Source organism: Passer domesticus, unplaced genomic scaffold (genome assembly GCF_036417665.1).
Source record: "Passer domesticus isolate bPasDom1 unplaced genomic scaffold, bPasDom1.hap1 HAP1_SCAFFOLD_51, whole genome shotgun sequence".
NCBI classification, from domain to species: domain Eukaryota; kingdom Metazoa; phylum Chordata; class Aves; order Passeriformes; family Passeridae; genus Passer; species Passer domesticus.
Window position 1 is genome coordinate 537,400 of NW_026990161.1, and position 22,482 is coordinate 559,881.

Below are 22,482 nucleotides of genomic sequence, written 5' to 3' on the forward strand. Positions count from 1 at the left end.
AAAGATCATCTGGTTCCAAGCTGAGCAGCCTCCCAGCACAGCAGGTTGCTGCGGCCCCTGTCCAAGCTGGCCTTGGATGTTGATGGGCATGGGGCATGCACAGCCTCTCTGCGCTGGTCCCTGTGTCAGGGACAAGCACCCTGACAGGAAAGAACTTCTTGCCATCATGGAATGGATTCCAGCTCTTGCAGTTTCATCCCATTCCCCCTTGTTCTGTGACTTCAGTTGCTGACAAAGAGTCCTCTCCCACTTCCCTGTAGGTCAGGATGTTCCTGCAGTGTCACACATGTGGCTGAAGCTGCAGCCAGGAGAGAGAGAAGCCAAGCTGGCAGAGAGAGGAAATGGGGAAAGTGACATGAGAGATGAGAGAAGAAGGAAAAAGTAGAGACATGCAAGGCATTGGGTTGGGTGATTTGTGGCATTCCTGCCTTTTATTAGAGGCCAGGTTCTCTGGTGCACTCAATGACTGTGTGATTGCGGCGTGTCCACAGTGAGCCCGTGTGAGCGAGCTGCACTCCCAGAGGCCGGAGCACACTTGCTTCAAGTGTTGATGAATGAGGCCAGAGATGGGTCTTTGTGTGGAACTCCAAACGCTGTGCATTGCCATGAAGAGTGTTGTCCTGGGTTGACTATATGATGCTTTTATCCCCAATCGTCTTGTTCTGTTTACGCTGAATAATATGTTTTAAACCTTTAAGACTCTCTTCCAGACAGTGAGGACGGGAGGGAAGAAGCGCACAGTTTGTTTTCAGACTGCTCTCACTCCTCCACATTCCTGCTCCTGGACTGTGTTTTCTGCGGATGGACAGACAGCCGGACAGAGCTCCTTTTTTCCCTTTTTCTTTTTTTAGTTAGTTTTAGCTGGCTGAGGCAAAGAAGTTCTCCAGATTGTGATTTTTTTCCTTTTTTCTTGGACCTGTTCAAGCCTGCTCTGCACTGAACACCCAGAAGAGCACCGGCAGCTCCACCTGTAGCCCCTGGCCAGGCCTAGGCCGCGGCGTTTCCAGCACCAGAGACTGATCAGAGACTGAGTGAGCCAAGCTGCAACCAGGAGAGAGGACTGTTCTGAGTTTGCTTTCCTTGGATCAGTGAGAAGTTTTATTGTTTAATATTGTTTGGTTTCTATTGTTTAATAAACAGGTTTCTTTCCACTTTTCTCCAAAGAAATATTTTCTCCTGAACCGGTTGGAGGGTGGAGGGGCAATTGCATCTGCTTTTGTAGAGAAGCCCCTTTGGGGGTTATCTCCCAAACTTGCCCTAAACCAGGACAAATACAGTTAGTGGCGCCCAAAGCGTGGCTTGAGAAAGTGGAAAAAAACCCTTTATTGATTGTAGGTTTGTTGTGCTTGGTGTGTAGTAGGTTAAAGTACCCAGTAGCCATGTTATTTGAATTTGTAATGTCTCTTGGGGAGGCCTTTATGTGGCTCTGGTCTCTAGACCTTTTTGAGGTTTCAATACTTTTCTGGTCACTAGGATTATTGTCCCTATCACGTAGTTTTTGCGGTAAAGGGGCATGGATTAGATTAGCTATTGTGTTAGCCTTGGTGATAATGATTTATAAGGCGTTTACAAAAATACTGGCGTCTGTTTACGATATGTATGGTTTATGGTTTCTTCATCTTACCCTGCATCCCAGTTCTAGCAGTATGTTTTGGGAATTTATTAGTAATTGCACCCAGCTGGTTAGAGGAGGAGCAGGGAATGAGGCTTTCCAGCCTTTCCTTTCCTTCTTCTCCTTTGAATCTGTTATGTCACTTTTGGAGAATGTTCAGTTTCCCCTGAATATTAAAGAGACCATCTTTCTGGCATTTAATCTAGTAGGCTTCCTCTATATGGTCTGCAGCTTCTCTAGAATGAGGGCTGAGATGTCTAGAAGAGCTGATGAGACCCCTGACCCAGAAGTAGACCCACGTGTGGAGAATCCTGAGTGGGGTGGAGAATGGGAAAATATGAGCCAAATCCTGAAAGAATTCTCTGACCCTATAGTCTGGGACTTTCCCCATGAACAAATTCAGAACCCAGCTGAAGTGGGGAAATATCTGAAAGAGAAGTATCTCAATGATAGCCCTAAGGAGAAAAGGATCATTGCAGTGAGCTGGGCCCTAGCATATGCTTATCGTACACTGCTAGATACTCTAGGGCAGCAGACCGAGGAACGGGGGCAGGGAGATACATCAAGAGCTATCCCAATCGCTCAAGTTGCAACCAACACCCCAAGCTCAAAACCAGCAGCTAAACCACATAGTGAACCTAAGCCAGTGGTTAAACCAAACAATAAGCCTCAACCAATAGCTGTTGCTACTAGCACTAAAAGTAAGAAGTGCACAGACAAGACCGATCGACCAATAGATGATAATGATGATGATGCAAAAGAAAGACCCTCAACATTTCCTAACATAAAATCAGGAGTCAAAGCAACTAACACAAAATCAGAAGCCAATATTAAGTCCTTCTCCCTAAAAGACCTGCGTGGCCTAAGGAAGGATTACACCCGACGATCTGATAAATCCATAATTAGCTGGTTAGTCTGTCTTTAAAATGCTGCAAGCGAAGCTACAATTCTGAATAACACAGAAGCGAAGCATTTGAGATCCCTGTCACATGATCCTGTCATTGACCAAAGCATGATGAGGGGGGCTAACCCTCACAGCCTCTGGGTACAGGTCTTAAACAGTGTAGCACAAAGATACTTGTGTGCCGATGATCTCTACATGCAGCAAACACAGTAAAAAACCATAGAACAAAAGATTCAACGCTTGAAAAAAATAACAATAAGAGAAATTATATTCTCAGATGACATAACAATTAAAAATCCAGACTTAGTACCATGCACATCTGTGATGTGGCGAAAACTAGTACAACTTGAACCACATGAATATGCATCTGCTCTAGCTATCATAAAGCGAGATAACATGGATGAGACTGTGCTTGACATGGCAAAGAAACTCCGAGCTTATGCAGATGCTGTGCATAGCCCCACACATGCCAGAATCGCAGCGGTGGAAACACGTCTGAAGAGATTAGAAGATAAGATAAAAAAGAATCATAAGAAGCTTAGAAAAGAGATTAAAGAAAACCTTCTCCAAATCTCAGCAGTACAGATCAGAGGTTCTAGTACCCAACGCAGACGTTCCCCAGATGGAGAAAGAAAGTACACCCCACGAGCTGAGCTGTGGTTCTTTCTGCGTAATTGTAGAGAAAACATGAAGCTATAAGATGAAAAATCCACCGCTGCTCTGGCCCGAAAAGTACGTGAATTAAAAGAAGACAAAGCTCAGAGAAGAAGTTCCACCACAAGGAAAGCAGCTCCAGTTACCCATAGCCAAACTGCCAGGTATGATAATAATAATGACATGTCTAATCCCCTTGAAAAAACCTCTAAGACATATGCCCAAAGAAAGAAAGATAACCAAGCTTAGAGGAGCCCTGCCGCTAGCCAAGTAGAAGCTAAAAAAAATCGTGTTTTCTGGACAGTATAGATTCGTTGGCCTGGCACATCAGAACCACAAAAGTATAAAGCTTTAGTCAACACTGGTGCACAGTGTACCATAATTCCATCAAGACACGTAGGGACAGAATCCGTTTCTATCGCTGGTGTGACAGGGAGATCACAAGACTTCACTTTAGTAGAAGCTGATGTGAGCTTGACTGAGAATGAGTAGAAGAAACATCCTATTGTGACTGGCCCAAAAGCCCCATGTATCCTGGGCATAGATTATCTGTGAAGTAGGTATTTCAAAGACCCAAAAGGACTGAAGTAAGCATTTAAGATAGCAACTATAGTAACAGAGGGCGTCCAGCAATTGAATACCTTGCCTAGACTGTCTGAAAATCCATCTACAATAAAGCTTCTAAAGAGAAAAGAACAACAAGTACCAATTGCCACTTCCACAGTACATCATCGACAATATAAAACCACTCGAGATGCTGTAATTCCCATCCATAAGATGATGCGAGAGCTAGAGAGCCAAAGAATAGTCAACAAAACCCACTCACCCTTCAACAGCCCCATCTAGCCTGTGCATAAATCTAAAAGAGAATAGAGACTGACGGTTAACTACCGTGCATTAAATAAAGTGAGTCCACCACTGAGCGCTGCTGTACCAGACATATTAGAGCTCCAGTATGAGCTTGAGTCCAAAGCAGCGAAGTAGTATGCCACTATCAATATTGCCAATACATTTTTCTCCATTCCGCTGACAGCAGAATGCAAGCCTCAGTTTGCCTTCACCTAGAGAGGTGTGCAGTACACTTGAAACCGACTGCCCCAGGAGTAGAAGCACAGTCCTACCATCTGCCATAGACTGATCCAAAGTACACTAGAAAAAGGTAAAACTCCAGAACATCTGCAGTATATTGATGACATCATTATATAGGGGAAGACAGCAGCAGAAGTGTTTGAGAAAAGAGAGAAAATTATCCAAATTCTCCTGAAAGCCGGCTTTACCATCAAGAAGAGCAAAGTCAAAAGACCTGCTCAAGAAATCCAGTTTCTAAGAGTAAAGTAGCAAGACGAACAGCGTCAGATTCCCACTGATGTCATCAACAAGATAACAGCAATGTCTCCACCATCCAACAAGAAGGAAACACAAGCTTTCCTAAGTGCCATAGGTTTTTAGAAAATGCACATTCCTGAATATAGTCAAATCGTGAGCCCTCTCTATCTAGTCACCCATAAAAAGAACACTTTCCACTAGAGCCCTGAACAGCAACAAGCCTTCGTCCAAATTAAGCAAAAAATCGCTCATGCAGTAACCCTTAGCCCAGTCAAAACAAGACCAGATGTGAAAAATGTGCTCTATTCTACAGCCGGGAACCATGGTTTGTCCTAGAACTTGTAGCAGAAAGTGCCTGAAGAGACTCGAAGCCGACCACTGGGATTTTAGAGTCGAAACTACAGAAAGTCTGAAGCCAACTATACTCCAACAGAGAAAGAAATTTTAGCAACCTATAAAAGAGTCCAAACTGCCTCAGAAGTAATAAACACCGAAGCACAACTCCTCCTGGCACCCCGACTACCAGTACTGGGGTGGATGTTCAAAGCAAAAGTTCCCTCTACCCACCATGCCACCAGTGCTACATAAAATAAGTAGATTGCTCTCATAACACAGCGTGCCCGTATTAGAAAGCTGAATCGCCCTGAAATTCTAGAAATAATTACAAACTAGCCAGAAATTAAAAACTTCAGTCTCACTGATAAAGAAGAACAAGAAATGACACATGCTGAAGAATCTCCTCCATATAACCAACTGCCAGCGGAAGAAACACAATGTGCTCTTTTTACTGATGGTTCCTGTCGCATGGTAGGAATGAATCGGAAGTGGAAAGCAGCTGTATGGAGCCCCACACGACAGGTTTCAGAGGCCACTGAAGGAGAAGGTGGATCAAGCCAACTTGCTGAACTCAAAGCTGTTCAACTGGCCTTGGACATTGCTGAAAGAGAGAAGTGGCCAAAGCTCTACCTCTACACTGATTCATGGATGGTAGCCAACACTCTGTGGGGCTGGCTGGAGAGGTGGAAAGAGGCTAATTGGCAGCGTAGAGGAAAACCAGTTTGGGCTGTTGAAGAGTGGAAAGACATCGCTACCAGGGTAGGGAGGCTACCTGTGAAGGTCCGCCATGTAGATGCCCATGTCCTCAAGAGTAGAGCTAATGAGGAGCACAAGAACAATGAGCAGGTAGACCAGGCTGCAAAGATAGGGGTGTCCAAGACAAACCTAGATTGGGAGCATAAGGGAGAGTTATTCCTAGCTCGATGGACCCATGATGCCTCAGGTCATCAGGGTAGAGATGCCACCTATAAGAGGGCACGAGACCGAGGAGTGGATTTAACCATAGACAGTATTTCTCAGGTTATCCACGACTGTGAGACGTGTGCTGCCATCAAACAGGCCAAGCGGATGAAGCCCCTATGGTATGGTGGGCGGTGGTCCAAGTACAAGTATGGGGAGGCCTGGCAGATTGACTACATCACACTGCCCCACACACACCAAGGCAAGCGCTACGTGCTCACAATGGTAGAAGCCACCACAGGATGGTTGGAGACCTACCCTGTGCCTCATGCTACTGCCCAGAACACCATCCTGTGCCTGGAAAAGCAAGTCCTGTGGAGACATGGTACCCCTGAGAGGACTGAGTCAGACAACAGGACTCATTTCAAGAACAGCCTTATTAGCACCTGGGCCAGAGAACATGGCATTGAGTGGGTGTACCATAACCCCTACCATGCACCAGCTGCGGGAAAAGTGGAAAGGTACAATGGGCTGCTAAAAACCACCTTAAAAGCCTTAGGTGGGGGATCTTTCAAAAATTGGGAGCAGCATTTGGCAAAGGCCACCTGGTTAGTTAATACCCGAGGCTCTACTAACTGATTGGGCCCTGCCCAATCTGAGCCTTTGCATAGAGTAGATGGAGACAAAGTCCCAGTGGTACATGTCAGGGGTTTGTTAGGGAAGACAGTTTGGATCAATCCTACCTTGAGTACAGACAAACCCATTTGCGGAGTTGTTTTTGCTCAGGGACCAGGTTGCACATGGTGGATAATGCAAAAAGATGGAAGAACAGGATGTGTACCTCAGGGAGATCTGATTGTTGGGTGAGAACTATGTATAAATATCACTGTTTGCTGAATGTTACCACCATTGTCTGTGTATAGCTGTATATTAGATGTATAATATATGTGTTTGTAGAGTAAGAATATATATTAGTTTTAGTAGTAAGCCGATGATATGGGGATAAGGGGTGGAATGTCCTGGGTTGACTATATGATGCTTTTATCCCCAATCGTCTTGTTCTGTTTATACTGAATAATATGTTTTACACCTTTAAGACTCTCTTCCAGACAGTGAAGAGGGGAGGGAAGAAGCGCACAGTTTGTTTTCAGACTGCTCTCACTCCTCCACATTCCTGCTCCTGGACTGTGTTTTCTGCGGATGGACAGACAGCCGGACAGAGCTCCTTTTTCCCTATTTTCTTGCTTTTAGTTAGTTTTACCTAGCTGAAGCAAAGAAGTTCCCTGGACTGTGATTTTTTCCTTTTTTCTTGGACCTGTTCAAGCCTGCTCTGCACTGAACACCCAGAAGAGCACCAGCAGCTCCACCTGTAGCCCCCCTGTCTGGGCCTGGGCAGCAGCATTTCCAGCACCAGAGAGACTGATCAAAGACTGAGTGAGCCGAGCTGCAACCCAGGGAGGTGGCCGTTCTGAGTTTGCTTGTTTTTTTGGATCAGTGAAAAGTTTTGTTGTTTAATATTGTTTGGGTTCTATTGTTTAATAAACAGGTTTCTTTCCACTTTTTCTCCAAGGAGATATTTTCTCCCAAACTGGTTGGAGGGTGGAGGGGCAATTGAATCTGCTTTTGTAGAGAAGCCCCTTTGGGGGTTATCTCCCAAATTTTCCCTAAACCAGGACAAAGTCCAAGGGACAAATTTGTGCCAATGAACTTCACACCTTGAACTAGGAGGATCAATTCTTGTTGTGCTCAGCAGAGTCTGGGGACAGAGAGGGTTTCCAAAGGAAATCTTGGTCCATGTGGGGCTGAGGCTCCCTCCAGGCTGGCTCCAGCCCCTCAGGGTGCCCACAGCCCAGTGCCCCCTCCTTAGCCCTGGGGCTGCCCAGGGAAGAGCCATGGCTGAAGCTCTGCAGGAGCACACAGGCTCAGCCCTGCTCCAACATGGGATTCATGGGCCAGGGCACGCTGGGCTTTGCCCCTACAGCTCCCAAGTGTGTCCAGAGAAACTGCAAGGAGAGGCTCACCTCTGTCAGTGGGATCCCTCTGTGCACAGGGACCCCCACTCCTGGGGAGGCTGTGCCAGGGACCTCCAGCCCTGGGAACCTGGAGCAAGTGGAAAGCACAACTTGTCAAAATGCTGCCTGTGCCTGAAGCAAATGCAAGGAGAACTGAGATGTGAAAAATAAAATTTGTTTATTACAGAAGAACAGAAGCAAAAATACAGAAGATATTTACATTCTAAGAATGTTTGTAACAACAACAATTGATAGAACATATATAGAGAAAAACCTACCTAGCAAAACTATGTGAAATGTATTTACAGAAGTCCAAAATAGCCCTAAAATCTATATTCTAAAAAACAACAACAAAGTGTAAAACATATATACAAAAGGGTGGTGCCTCTGTCGGTGATGTCCATCGCACCTGGAAGAAAAGCAAATGGCACGGTCACTCCAGTCAGGCACAGAGGGCTCTTGCATGTGCCCCTAGGCTGGCACAGCTGGCCCAGCAGCAGGACTCTGCTACCAGAACTGAGCCTGGCTGGGTCTGGCATGGAGCTTGTGTGGAGCAAAGCAGGCACAGGACGGGCTGTGGATGGCCACCAGAATCCAGTGCCCTGGGTACAATGTCCCTGAGCAGGGAGCACCCAGCCCAGCCCCAGCCTGGCAGCAGGAGACCCACTCTGCCTGTCCTGCTGCTGGCATTGCTCTTCATGCCAAGATCATGGCCGCTTCCTCACCTTCTTAATCAATATCCATGTCCTCAATGGACTCTTCCATATCCACATCCATCTCTTCGTCCTCATGCACATCCACGTCCATCTCTTCTTCATCATCCTCATCCACATCCATCTCTTCCTCTCCAGGGTCTTCTCCGTCTATTTCCATCTCCTCCTCCATATCAATCTTGGTATCTACCTCCATCTCCTCCTCTCTGTCTGGGACAGCCTGCAGAGGTAGGTAGCAAAAGCTCAGAGCGGGTCCCTGTCCCACTCCATGCCCACAGAGCTCCAGCCCACCCGGGCAGGTGGGGGGTGTCCACCTCCATGGAATGGCACCATACCTTCCTCAGAAGAAAGGGGAGCATCCTGCAGGGCTGGATGATGAAATCCAGGCACTCAGGAGCTGTCAGGAATGATCGAGGTGATCGGGGTATCGGGGGGATAAGAAGAGTGAAAGGCGAGGGCAGGAGCAAGGTGCAGAGCGTGTCAACACAGCGGCCAAGGGTTGTGTTGTGCCCTTTGCTGGGCGCTGGACGTTCCAGCTGGAGCGTGGGCTGTGACATCACAGTTCCCAGGCTCCATCTGAAGTGGACAGTGGAGACCATGGAATGATGGAGTCCCTGAACGGTTGGGCTTGCAAGGGAGCCTGAAGAACAACATCTTGTTCCCAGCTGAGCAGTCTTCCCCCAGAGCATGCTGCTGAGAGCCCTGTTGCCAAGGATGGGACATGCACAGCCTCTCTGCACAGCCTGGACCAGTGCCCCACCACCCCCAGTGGAAAAGAGCAGCTTCCTTAGATGCAGCTTCCATCAACCTGCTGCAGTTGAAAGCCATCCCCCCTTGTCCTGTCAGCACAGGCCCTGCTGAACACTCTGTCCCCTTCTTTCCTGCGGGACCCTTCCAGTCCTGCAGAGCCGCAGTGAGGCTGCCCAGTGTCTCCTCTCTCCAGGCTGAGCATCCCCAGCCCCACTTGCCCAGCAGTCAGTCACATCAGGGCCAGTCAAGGCTGAAGGGTAGCAAATAGCATCAGGAACTGAGAGATGCAAGCTTTAGACCCAGGTGTCCTGGCTTGTAAAATAAGCATGTATTCTATTTTTGCCATCTGTTGGGGGTTAGGCAGTTTTTCTTATCTCTTTCAAGAACAATGACACTGCCTGGAAGATAATCTCCTGCTAATGGGCTATTGAATTACTCACTGTGGCTGGTAAGATTAGTTACATCATCCCATTGGGAGATGCTCCACCCAGAGGGAGGAGCCAAGCATCCCTGCCACCATAAAACAAGCATTTCTGAGACCACAGACAGCCTTCTTCGCTGGATTTCCCAGAGGAATCAGGAACCAAGGCCCAGCTGCTCCTTCGCCGCATTTTCAGAAAGGATCTACACCCTTCTGCACATCGCCGCTCCAGGAGGAGCAGCCACCATCTGGCTGGACTACTATCAACACCCTGACTTCTCAGGGTGTCAGGTTTTTCTCACTCTGCCAGTGGTTTTTTGCTTGTGCTAAATTACATTGTTATTTAGGGTTTTTTTTCTTCCTAGTAAAAAACTGTTATTCCCATTCCCATATCTTTGCCTGAGAGCCCTTTTAATTCTGAAATTGTGATAATTCGGAAGGAGGGGGTTTACCTTTTCCATTTCACAGGAGGCTTTTGCCTTCCTTCACAGACTCCTGTCTTTTCAAACCAAGACAGATTTTGGCGCCTGAACAGGGGCTCGAGGGCATTGAGAAAAAAAAAAAAGGGATTAACAGTTCTTAGGTAGTTTAATTTTTAAGTACCACCATGTGGTCTAGTTTTCCGTGGTTTGGGTGGCATGTGGTCGCAAGTGTATTCTTCCCATTTACAGGCCCTTATCTAAATATGGGTCCTATAACTAAAGCCACTGTGTCTGTTATCAAGTTTGTCCTCTGGGTGAAGGATTCATGGATCTTTAATTTCCTCTGGATGGCAGGTACATGGATTCAGAGCTATCACACACTAACTGCATGTTTTTGGAGTTACTTTAATAATGGTACCTACTGTGTAGAAATGACACGGGGGGAAACTTTCTCCCAACCTTTTAACCATCTTTTTGGGTCTGCTCCACCAGTTTTCGAAGGGTTAAGATCCACTCTAAGTGCTAATGATATCATACAATGGATGGTGTTGCTGATATGCCTGTTATGTTTAGCACTCAGAGATAAGAGAAGATTAACCTGGATAACTACCCTGACACCTACACCAGAGACTAGAGATGCTGCTGCAGAGCCTGACACTACCCCAGAGACTGGAGATGCTGCTGCTCCAGAGCCTGACCCTGCCCCACAGCCTGCCTCAGAAACGAACCACCCAGATTGGGTGAGGGTGCTGGTTAAGGAGATGCAGGAGATGCAAGAGATGCTGAAGGAGTGCATTTCACCAGCTGGTGAGAAGCCCGCCTTTTGCCTTGAAGAGGGACAGTCTAATAGTACAGCTGTGGAACCCACAAATGTTACAACTGTCCAGGCTCCAGCTGAACCACAAAGGCAGTCACAGCCAGCAGCAGTTGCCCCGGTAGAAACAAGGAGGTCTGAGATGAAAGCAGAGCACCCAGATAGAGATAGGAATGGAGGAACCTCACAACCCACAGGGGAGCCAGGAGTTGCGATCATCACCGAGTCCCTGACGTACGAAAGTCTCCGTAATCTGCACAAAGACATTGTGCGACGAGGGCGTGAGGCTTATACTACCTGGCTACTCCGGGTCTGGGACCTTATGGGTACAGGCGTGCAGCTGGACGGTGGTGAGGCAAGGAACTTGGGACCCTTAATCCAGGACTCAGGTATGAATCAGATTTTTGTAAGGGAGCCAGGATCCCTTTCTCTCTGGGAGCGGCTTTTAATGAGTGTCAGAGAGAGGTTTGTCCACAGGGAGAGAATGCAGGAGCACCACCATAGAATGCGTTGGAAGACCCTGGAGGAAGGGATCCAACAGTTAAGGGAAGTGGCAGTATTAGAGGTACTCTTTGGGAGGGATGGACAACATAATAATGACCCCGACAAGGTCAGGTGCACAGGGCAAATGCTGTGGAGTCTGGCAAATCTGGGGCCATCTCAGTACACCACTTTCATTGCAACAATTGATGCTGACACTAACCAAGAGACAGTGGGCTCTGTTGCCAACAAACTTAGGAATTATGAGAGTATGATTAATGGCCCAATGCAGGCTCATATCTCAGCTGTGATTAAGGAGTTCAAAGAAGAGATGAGGGAGGAAATGAGGAAGGTTAATGCAGCACCCGTATGAGTCACAGGCCCCAAAGTCAGAGCCCAACATTCCCCAGCTAGAGAGAGAGGGTACACCCCAAGGGCTAATCTGTGGTTCTTCCTGCGTGACCACGGGGAAGACATGGGGAGGTGGGATGGGAAACCCACTTCTGTCCTGGCAGCACGGGTCTGTCAACTCAAGGAGGGAAACTCTAACCAGGGGAGTTCCACCAAGGTGAAGGTAGCCTCAACCTCCCATGACCAAGCTTTTGGGTACGATCTGTCAGATCCCCTTGAAGGGACCTCTAGTATGTATACCCAGGAGAGGAATAATAACCAGTGTTAGAGGGGCCCTGCCTCTAGCCAGGGAGAGGCACGGGAAAACCGGATCTTCTGGACAGTGTGGATCCGATGGCCTGGCACATCAGAGCCACAAAAATACGATGCCCTAGTTGATACTGGTGCGCAGTGTACCCTGATACCATCGGGACATGTGGGGGCAGAGCCTGTTTCTATTGCTGGTGTGACAGGGGGATCACAGCAATTGACCCTGGTGGAAGCCGAGGTGAGCCTGACTGGGAAGGAGTGGCAGAAACATCCTATAGTGACTGGCCCAGAGGCCCCGTGTATTCTGGGCATAGACTTCCTCCGGAACGGCTATTACAAAGACCCAAAGGGACTCAGGTGGGCTTTTGGCATAGCTGCTGTAGAGGCAGGGGACATTAAGCAATTGAACACCTTGCCTGGACTGTCAGAAAACCCGTCTGCAGTAGGACTCCTGAGGGTGGAAGAGCAACTCGTGCCAATTGCGACCTCGACAGTGCACCGCCGGCAGTATCGGACGGATCGAGATGCCGTGATCCCCATCCACAGAATGATTCGTGAGCTGGAGAGCCAAGGGGTGGTCAGCAAAACCCACTCACCATTCAACAGCCCCATCTGGCCTGTGCGCAAATCTGACGGAGAATGGAGATTGACTGTGGACTATCGTGCCTTGAATGAAGTGACTCCACCGCTGAGCGCCGCTGTACCGGATATGCTGGAACTCCAGTAGGAGCTGGAGTCCAAGGCAGCGAAGTGGTATGCCACTATTGATATTGCTAATGCGTTTTTCTCCATTCCTCTGGCAGCAGAATGCAGGCCTCAGTTTGCTTTCACCTGGAGGGGCGTGCAGTACACCTGGAACCGACTGCCCCAGGGGTGGAAACACAGTCCCACTATCTGCCATGGACTGATCCAGACTGCACTAGAAAAGGGTGAGGCTCCAGAACACCTGCAGTACATCGATGACATCATTGTGTGGGGGAACACAGCGGCAGAAGTGTTTGAGAAAGGTAAGAGGATCATCCAGATACTGCTAGAATCTGGCTTTGCCATCAAGAAGAGCAAAGTCAAGGGACCTGCCCGAGAAATCCAGTTCCTGGGAGTGAAATGGCAAGACGGACGGCGCCAGATTCCCACTGAGGTCATCAACAAGATCACCGCTATGTCCCCACCAACCAGCAAGAAGGAAACACAAGCTTTCCTAGGTGCCATAGGTTTTTGGAGGATGCACATTCCCGAGTATAGCCAGATTGTGAGCCCTCTTTACCTGGTTACCCGCAAAAAGAACGATTTCCACTGGGGCCCTGAGCAGCAACAAGCCTTCACCCAGATCAAGCAGGAGATCGCTCATGCTGTAGCCCTTGGCCCAGTCAGAACGGGACCAGAAGTCAAAAATGTGCTCTACTCTGCAGCCGGGAACAATGGTTTGTTCCTGGAGCCTTTGGCAGAAGGTGCCTGGTGAGACTCAAGGTCGACCATTGGGATTCTGGAGCCGAAGTTTCAAAGGGTCCGAAGCCAACTACACCCCAACAGAGAAGGAAATCTTGGCTGCCTATGAAGGAGTTCAAGCCGCCTCAGAGGTGATTGGCACGGAAGCACAACTCCTCCTGGCAGCCCGACTACCAGTGCTGGGGTGGATGTTCAAAGGAAAGGTTCCTACTACCCACCACGCCACCGACGCCACATGGAGCAAATGGATTGCCCTCATCACCCAGCGCGCCCGTATTGGAAACCTGAATCGCCCTGGGATTTTAGAGATAATTACAAACTGGCCAGAAGGTGAAAACTTTAGTCTCACTGACAATGAGGAGCAGGTACAAGCGACAAGAGCTGAAGAAGCTCCACCCTATAACCAACTACCAGCAGAGGAAACACGTTACGCTCTTTTCACTGACGGTTCTTGTCGCATCGTAGGGATGAACCGGAAGTGGAAAGCAGCCGTATGGAGCCCCACACGACAGGTTGCACAAGCTACCGAAGGAGAAGGTGGATCGAGCCAACTTGCTGAACTCAAGGCCGTTCAGCTGGCCCTGGACATTGCTGAAAGGGAGAGGTGGCCAAAGCTCTACCTTTATACTGATTCATGGATGGTAGCCAATGCTCTATGGGGCTGGCTGGGAAGGTGGAGAAAAGCCAACTGGCAACGTAAAGGAAAACCAATCTGGGCTGCTGATATATGGAAAGACATTGCCTCTCGGGTGGAGAAACTAACGGTGAAAGTCCGTCATGTAGATGCCCATGTCCCCAAAAGTCGGGCTAATGAGGAACACCGAAACAACGAGCAGGTAGATCAGGCAGCGAGAATAGAAGTGTCAAAGATAGACTTAGATTGGCACCATAAGGGGGAGTTGTTCCTGGCTCGATGGGCTCACGATGCCTCGGGTCATCAGGGCAGAGATGCCACCTACAAGTGGGCACGAGACCGAGGGGTGGATCTAACCATGGACAGTATTTCTCAGGTTATCCACGACTGTGAGACGTGTGCTGCCATCAAACAGGCCAAGCGGGTGAAGCCCCTGTGGTATGGGGGGCGGTGGTCTAAGTACAAGTATGGGGAGGCCTGGCAGATTGACTACATCACACTGCCCCAGACACGCCAAGGCAAGCGCTACGTGCTGACCATGGTGGAAGCCACCACTGGATGGCTAGAGACCTACCCTGTACCTCATGCCACTGCCCGGAACACCATCTTAGGCCTGGAAAAGCAAGTCCTATGGAGACATGGCACACCTGAAAGGATTGAATCTGACAACGGCACCCATTTCAAGAACGGCCTTATCAACACCTGGGCCAGAGAACATGGTATCGAATGGATATATCATATCCCCTATCATGCTCCAGCTGCTGGCAAAGTTGAATGGTGCAACGGACTCCTTAAGACTACCCTGAAGGCACTTGGTGGGGGAACATTTAGAATCTGGGAAAATAACCTGGCAAAAGCAACCTGGATGGTCAACACCCGAGGGTCCATCAATCGAGCTGGCCCTGCCCAGTCTGAACCCTTGCACACAATAGATGGAGATAAAGTCCCTGTGGTACATATGAAGGGTATTTTAGGGAAAACTGTCTGGATTAATCCCACCTCAGGCAGAGACAAACCCATCCGTGGGATTGTTTTTGCTCAAGGACCTGGTTACACTTGGTGGGTAATGCAGAAAGATGGGGAAACCCGTTGTGTACCACAGGGAAACCTGGTCTTAAGTGAAAACTGAGTATAAGATTTCATTGTGACACAGATGGAAATAGAATAAGGGGTAGATAATGTCCTGGCTTGTAAAATAAGCATGTATTCTATTTTTGCCATCTGTTGGGGGTTAGGCAGTTTTTCTTATCTCTTTCAAGAACAATGACACTGCCTGGAAGATAATCTCCTGCTAATGGGCTATTGAATTACTCACTTTGGCTGGTAAGATTAGTTACATCATCCCATTGGGAGATGCTCCACCCAGAGGGAGGAGCCAAGCATCCCTGCCACCATAAAACAAGCGTTTCTGAGACCACAGACAGCCTTCTTCGCTGGATTTCCCAGAGGAATCAGGAACCAAGGCCCAGCTGCTCCTTCGCCGCATTTTCAGAAAGGATCTACACCCTTCTGCACATCGCCGCTCCAGGAGGAGCAGCCACCATCTGGCTGGACTACTATCAACACCCTGACTTCTCAGGGTGTCAGGTTTTTCTCACTCTGCCAGTGGTTTTTTGCTTGTGCTAAATTACATTGTTATTTAGGTTTTTTTCTTCCTAGTAAAAAACTGTTATTCCCATATCTTTGCCTGAGAGCCCTTTTAATTCTGAAATTGTGATAATTCGGAAGGAGGGGGTTTACCTTTTCCATTTCACAGAAGGCTTTTTGCCTTCCTTCACAGACTCCTGTCTTTTCAAACCAAGACATATGGTCAGTTTCCATGGCAACCATAACCAGCCCCCTGTTGCTATGGTCAGTTTCCATGGCAACCATCCCCAGCCCCCTGTTGCTATGGTCACTTTCCATGGCAACCATCCCTACTCCACTGTTACTATGGTCAGATTCCATGGCAACCATCATCAGCTACCGTTGCTATGGTCAGTTTCCATGGCAGACATCACCAGCCACCTGTTACTATGGTCAGTTTCTATGGCTACCATCACTAGTCCCCTGTAGCTATGGTCACTATCCATGGCAACCATCACCACCCCCCAGTTGCTATGGTCAGTTTCCATAGCAATCATCCCCACCCCCCTGTTGCTATGGTCAGTTTCCACGGCAACCATTCCCAGCACCCCGTTGCTATGGTCAGTTTCCATGGCAGCCATCCCCAGCCCACTGTTTCTATGGTCAGTTTCCATGGCAACCATCCCCAGCTCCCGTTTCTATGGTCGGTTTCCATGGAAACCATCCCCAGCCCCCCGTTGCTATGGTCCGTTTCCATGGCAACCATCGCCACCGCCCGTTGCTATTGTCGGTTTCCATGGCTAGCATCACCAGCCCCTTCTTGCTATGGATAGTTTCCATACCAACCATCCCCAGCCTCTCGTTGCTATGGTCGGTTTCCATGACAACCATCCTCAGCCCACTGTTGCTGTGGTCAGTATCCATGGCAACCATCCCTAGCTCCCTGTTGCTATGGTCAGTTTCCAAGGAAAACGTCTCCAGATCTCCGTTGCTATGGTCGGTTTCCATGGCAACAATCGCGAGCCCCCTGTTGCTATGGTCAATTTCCATGGCAACCATCTACACCCCGCAGTTGCTATGGTCTATTTCCATGGCAACCATCCCCAGCCCCCTGTTGCTATGGTCAGTTTCCATGGTAACCATCAACACCCCCCAGCTGCGATGGCCAGTTTCCATGACAACCATCCCCAGCACCTTGTTACTATGCCAGGTTCCATGGCAACCATCACCAGCCCCCGTTGCTATGGTCAGTTTCCATGGCAACCATCCCCAGCCCCCAGTTGCCATAGTCACTTTCCATGGCAACCATTCCCAGCCCCTTGTTCCTATGGTCAGTTTCCATGGCAACCAACCCCAGCCCCCTGTTGCTATGGTCAGTTTCCATGGGAAACATTACCAGCCCCCTGTTGCAATGGTCAGTTTCCATGGCAACCATCCCCAACCCATTGTTGCTATGTCAGGTTCCATGGCAACTATCACAGCCCCCGTTGCAATGGTCAGTTTCCATAGCAACCATCAGCAGCACACTGTTGCTATGATCAGTTTCCGTGGCAACCATCCCCAGCCCCCGCTTGCCATGGTCACTTTCCATGGCAACCATCACCAGCCCCTTGTTGCTATGATCAGTTTCCATATACACCATCCCCAGCCCCCCTTGCTATGGTCGGTTTCCATGGCAGCCATCCCCACCCCATGTTGCTATGGTCAGTTTCCATGACAACCATCCCCACCTCCGGTTGCTATGGTCAGTTTCCATAGCAACCATCCCCCCCGTTGCTATGGTCAGTTTCCATCACAACCATCACCAGCATGCCTGTTGCTATGCTCGGTTTCCATGGCAACCATACCCAGCACCCTGTTGCTATGGTCAGTTTCTATGGAAACCACCCGCAGCCCACTGTTGCTATGGTCACTTTCCATGGTAACCATCCCCCGCCCCTTGTTGCTATGATCAGTTTCCATGGCAGCCATCCCCAGCCCACTGTTGCTATGGTTAGTTTCCATGGCAGCCATCCCCAGACCACTGTGGCTATGGTTAGTTTCCATGGCAACTATCACCATCCCCCTGTTTCTATGGTCGGTATCCATGGCAGCCATCCCCAACCCCCTGTTGCTATGGTCAGTTTCCATGGCAACCATCCCCAGCTCCCGTTTCTATGGTTGGTTTCCATGGAAACCATCCCCAGCCCCCTGTTGCTATGGTCCGTTTCCATGGCAACCATCGCCAGCCCCTTCTTGCTATGGGTAGTTTCCATACCAACCATCCCCAGCCTCTCGTTGCTATGGTCGGTTTCCATGACAACCATCCTCAGCCCACTGTTGCTATGGTCAGTATCCATGGCAACCATCCCTAGCTCCCTGTTGCTATGGTCAGTTTCCAAGGAAAACCTCTCCAGCCCTCCGTTGTTATGGTCGGTTTCCATGGCAACAATCGTGAGCCCCCTGTTGCTATGGTCAGTTTCCATGGCAACCATCAACAGCCCCCAGTTGCGATGGTCAGTTTCCATGGCAACCATCACCAGCCCCCTGTTGATATGGTCGGTTTCCACGGCAACCATCAACACCCCCCAGTTGCTGTGATCAATTTCCATGGCAACAACCCCAGCCCACTCTTGCTATTGTCAGTTTCCACGGCAATTATCACCAGCCCCATGTTGTTATGGTCAGTTTCCATGGCAACAATCCCCAGCCCCTTGTTACTATGTCAGGATCCATGGCAACCATCCCCTGTCCCCCGTTGCTATGGTCAGTATCCATGGTAACCATCCGCAGCCCACTGTTGCTATGGTCAATTTCCATGGCAACCATCACCAGACCCCAGTTGCTATGGTCTGTTTCCATTGCAACCATCAACACCCCCCCAGTTGCTATGATCAATTTCCATGGCAACCACCCCCAGCCCCCTCTTGTTGTGGTCAGTTTCCATGGTAATCAACCCCACACCCATGTAGCCATGGTCAGTTTCCACGGCAACCATCCCCGGCCCCCTGTTGGTATGGTAAATATCAATGGTAGACATCACCAGCCGCCCGTTGCTATGGTCAGTTGCCATGGCAACCATCATCAGCCCGCCATTGCTATGGTCAGTTTCCATGGCAGCCATCCCCTGCCCCCCGTTGCTATGTCAGGTTTCCAGGGCAGCCATCACCAGCCCCCTGTTGCTCTGGTCAGTTTCCATCGCAACCATCCCCAGCCCCCTGTTGCTATGGTCAGTTTCCATGGCAACCACCCCCAGCCCCCTCTTGCGATGGTCAGTTTCTATGGCAACCATCACCAGCCCCCCGTTGCTATGGTCAGTTTTCATACCAACCATCCCCACCCCCCTGTTGCTAAGCTCAGTTTCCAAGCCAACCATCCCCAGCCCCCTGTTGCTGTGGTCGGTTTCCATGGCTACCATCCCCAGCCCCATGTTGCTCTGGTCAGTTTCCATGGCAACCACCCCAGCCCCCTGTTGCTATGGTCAGTTTCCATGGCAACCACCCCAGCCCCCTCTCGCTATGGTCAGTTTCTATGGCAACCATCACAAATCCCCTATTGCTATGGTCAGTTTCCACGGCGACCATCACCAGCCGCCTGTTGCTATGGTCGGTTTCCATGGCAACCATCCCAGCCCTCTCTTGTTGTGGTCAGTTTCCATGGCAACCATCACCAGCCCGCCGTTGCTATGGTCAGTTTTCATACCGACCATCCCCACCCCCCTGTTGCTAAGCTCAGTTTCCATGCCAACCATTCCCAGCCCCCTGTTGCTATGGTCTGTTTCCATGGCTACCATCACCAGACCCCTGTTGTTCTGGTCAGTTTCCATGGCAACCATCCCCAGCCCCATGTTGCTATGGTCGGTTTGCAAGGAAAACATCAGCAGCTGCCTGTTGCTATGGTCAGTTTCCATACGCAACCACCCCAGCCCCCTCTTGCTATGATCAATTTCTATGCAACCATCACAAATCCCCTATTGCTATGGTGAATTTCCATGGCAACTATCACCAGCCCCCTGCTGCTATGGTCGGTATCCATGGCAACCAACCCCAGCCGCCTGTTGCTATGTCAGGTTCCATGGCAACCATCACAGCCCCCGTTGCAATGGTCAGTTTCCATGGCAACCATCCGCAGCACACTGTTGCTATGGTCAGTTTCCGTGGCAACCATGCCCAGCCCCCGGTTGCCATGGTCACTTTCCCTGGCAACCATCACCAGCCCCTTGTTGCTATGATCAGTTTCCATAGACACCATCCCCAGCCCCCCTTGCTATGGTCGGTTTCCATGGCAGCCATCCCCACCCCATGTTTCTATGGTCAGTTTCCATGACAACCATCCCCACCTCCAGTTGCTATGGTCAGTTTCCACAGCAATCATCACCAGACACCTGTTGCTATGGTCAGTTTCCATAGCAACCATCCCCACCCCCCGTTGCTATGGTCAGTTTCCATCGCAACCATCACCAGCACGCCTGTTGCTATGCTCGGTTTCCATGGCAAACATACCCAGCACCCCGTTGCTATGGTCTGTTTCCATTGCAACCATCAACACCCCCCAGTTGCTATGATCAATTTCCATGGCAACCACCCCCAGCCCCCTCTTGTTGTGGTCAGTTTCCATGGCAATCAACCCCACACCCATGTGGCTATGGTCAGTTTCCACGGCAACCATCCCCGGCCCCCTGTTGGTATGGTAAATATCAATGGTAGACATCACCAGCCCCCTGTTGCTATGGTCAGTTGCCATGGCAACCACCCCCAGCTCCCTCTTGCTATGGTCAGTTTCTATGGCAACCATCACCAGCCCCCCGTTGCTATGGTCAGTTTTCATACCAACCATCCCCACCCCCCTGTTGCTAAGCTCAGTTTCCATGCCAACAATCCCCAGCCCCCTGTTGCTGTGGTCGGTTTCCATGGCTACCATCCCCAGCCCCATGTTGCTCTGGTCAGTTTCCATGGCAACCACCCCAGCCCCCTGTTGCTATGGTCAGTTTCCATGGCAACCACCCCCAGCCCCCTCTTGCTATGGTCAGTTTCCATGGCGACCATCACCAGCCGCCTGTTGCTATGGTCGGTTTCCATGGCAGCCATCCCCAGCCCCTTGTTTCGATGGTCGGTTTCCATGGCAACCATCCCAGCCCTCTCTTGTTGTGGTCAGTTTCCATGGCAACCATCACCAGCCCGCCGTTGCTATGGTCAGTTTTCATACCGACCATCCCCACCCCCCTGTTGCTAAGCTCAGTTTCCATGCCAACCATTCCCAGCCCCCTGTTGCTATGGTCGGTTTCCATGGCTACCATCACCAGACCCCTGTTGTTCTGGTCAGTTTGCATGGCAACCATCCCCAGCCCCCTGTTGCTATGGTCGGTTTGCAAGGAAAACATCAGCAGCCCCCTGTTGCTATGGTCAGTTTTCATGGCAACCACCCCAGCCCCCTCTTGCTATGGTCAGTTTCTATGGCAACCATCACAAATCCCCTATTGCTATGGTGAATTTCCATGGCAACTATCACCAGCCCTCTGCTTCTATGGTCGGTATCCATGGCAACCAACCCCAGCCGCCTGTTGCTATGTCAGGTTCCATGGCAACCATCACAGCCCCCGTTGCAATGGTCAGTTTCCATGGCAACCATCCGCAGCACACTGTTGCTATGGTCAGTTTCCGTGGCAACCATGCCCAGCCCCCGGTTGCCATGGTTAGTTTCCATAGCAACCATCACCAGCCCCTTGTTGCTATGGTCAGTTTCCATGACAACCATCCCCACCCACTGTTGCTATGGACAGTTTCCACAGCAATCATCACCAGACACATGTTGCTATGGTCAGTTTCCATAGCAACCATCCCCCCCCCGTTGCTATGGTCAGTTTCCATCGCAACCATCACCAGCCCGCCTGTTGCTATGGTCAGTTTCCATGGCAAGCATCTCCAGACCCCTGTTGCTATGATGAGTTTCCATGGCAACCATCTCTAGACTCCTGCTGCTATGATTAGTTTCCATGGCAACCATCACCAGCCCCCTTTTGATATGGTCAGTTTCCACGGCGAGCATCACCAGCCGCCCGTTGCTATGGTCAGTTTTCATAGCAACCATCAACACCCCCCAGTTGCTATGATTAATTTCCATGGCAACCACCCCAGCCCCCTCTTTTTGTGATCACTTTCCATGGCAACCATCACCAGTCCGCCGTTGCTATGGTCGGTTTCCATGGCAGCCATCCCCAGCCCCTTGTTTCGATGGTCGGTTTCCATGGCAACCATCCCCCCCCCGTTGCTATGGTCAGTTTCCATCGCAACCATCACCAGCCCCTTGTTGCTATGGTCAGTTTCCATGACAACCACCCCCACCCCCTGTTGCTATGGTCAGTTTCCACAGCAATCATCACCAGACACCTGTTGCTATGGTCAGTTTCCATCGCAAACATCACCAGCCCGCCTATTGCTATGCACAGTTTCCATGGCAACCATCCCCAGCCCCTTGTTGCTATGGACAGTTTCCATGGCAACCATCACCAGCCCTTTGTTGCTATGGTCAGTTTCCATAGCAAACATCCCCGGCCGCAGTTACTATGGTCTGTTTCCATGGCAACCATCAACACCCCCCAGTTGTTATGATCAATTTCCATGGCAACCACCCCCAGCCCCCTCTTGTTGTGGTCAGATTCCATGGCAATCATCCCCAGCCCCCTGTTGCTATGGTCAGTTTCCATGGACACCATCCCCAGCCCCCCGTTGCTATGGTCGGTTTCCATGGCAGCCATCACCAGCCCCATGTTGATATGGTCAGTTTCCACGGCAATCATCACCTGACACCTGTTGCTATGGTCAGTTTCCATAGCAACCATCCCCCCGCCCGTTGC

General features: G+C 50.0%; 2 protein-coding genes across 4 annotated transcripts; one reads left to right on the plus strand and one right to left on the minus strand.

Moving 5' to 3' along the window:
• Positions 1-19: 19 nt before the first annotated feature.
• Positions 20-7,454, plus strand: LOC135292828 (uncharacterized). 3 transcript variants are annotated; one of them, XM_064406897.1, is made up of 2 exons: positions 20-3,334; positions 4,204-7,454. In XM_064406897.1, exon 2 carries the CDS (start codon positions 5,214-5,216, stop codon positions 6,369-6,371), a length of 1,158 nt encoding a protein of 385 aa, XP_064262967.1. In that variant the 5' UTR covers positions 20-3,334; positions 4,204-5,213; the 3' UTR covers positions 6,372-7,454. The 3 variants fall into 3 exon arrangements, with proteins under 3 accessions (XP_064262967.1, XP_064262968.1, XP_064262966.1); XM_064406898.1 differs by having other exon boundaries at positions 4,207-7,454; XM_064406896.1 differs by having other exon boundaries at positions 78-1,088; positions 3,197-7,454.
• A 449-nt stretch (positions 7,455-7,903) lies between these two features.
• Positions 7,904-8,952, minus strand: LOC135292845 (ribosomal RNA processing protein 1 homolog). Its single transcript, XM_064406910.1, has 3 exons — positions 8,793-8,952; positions 8,470-8,677; positions 7,904-8,153 (listed from the first exon to the last, which is right to left on the minus strand). Exons 1-2 carry the CDS (start codon positions 8,814-8,816, stop codon positions 8,474-8,476), a joined length of 228 nt encoding a protein of 75 aa, XP_064262980.1. The 5' UTR covers positions 8,817-8,952; the 3' UTR covers positions 7,904-8,153; positions 8,470-8,473.
• Positions 8,953-22,482: the final 13,530 nt, after the last annotated feature.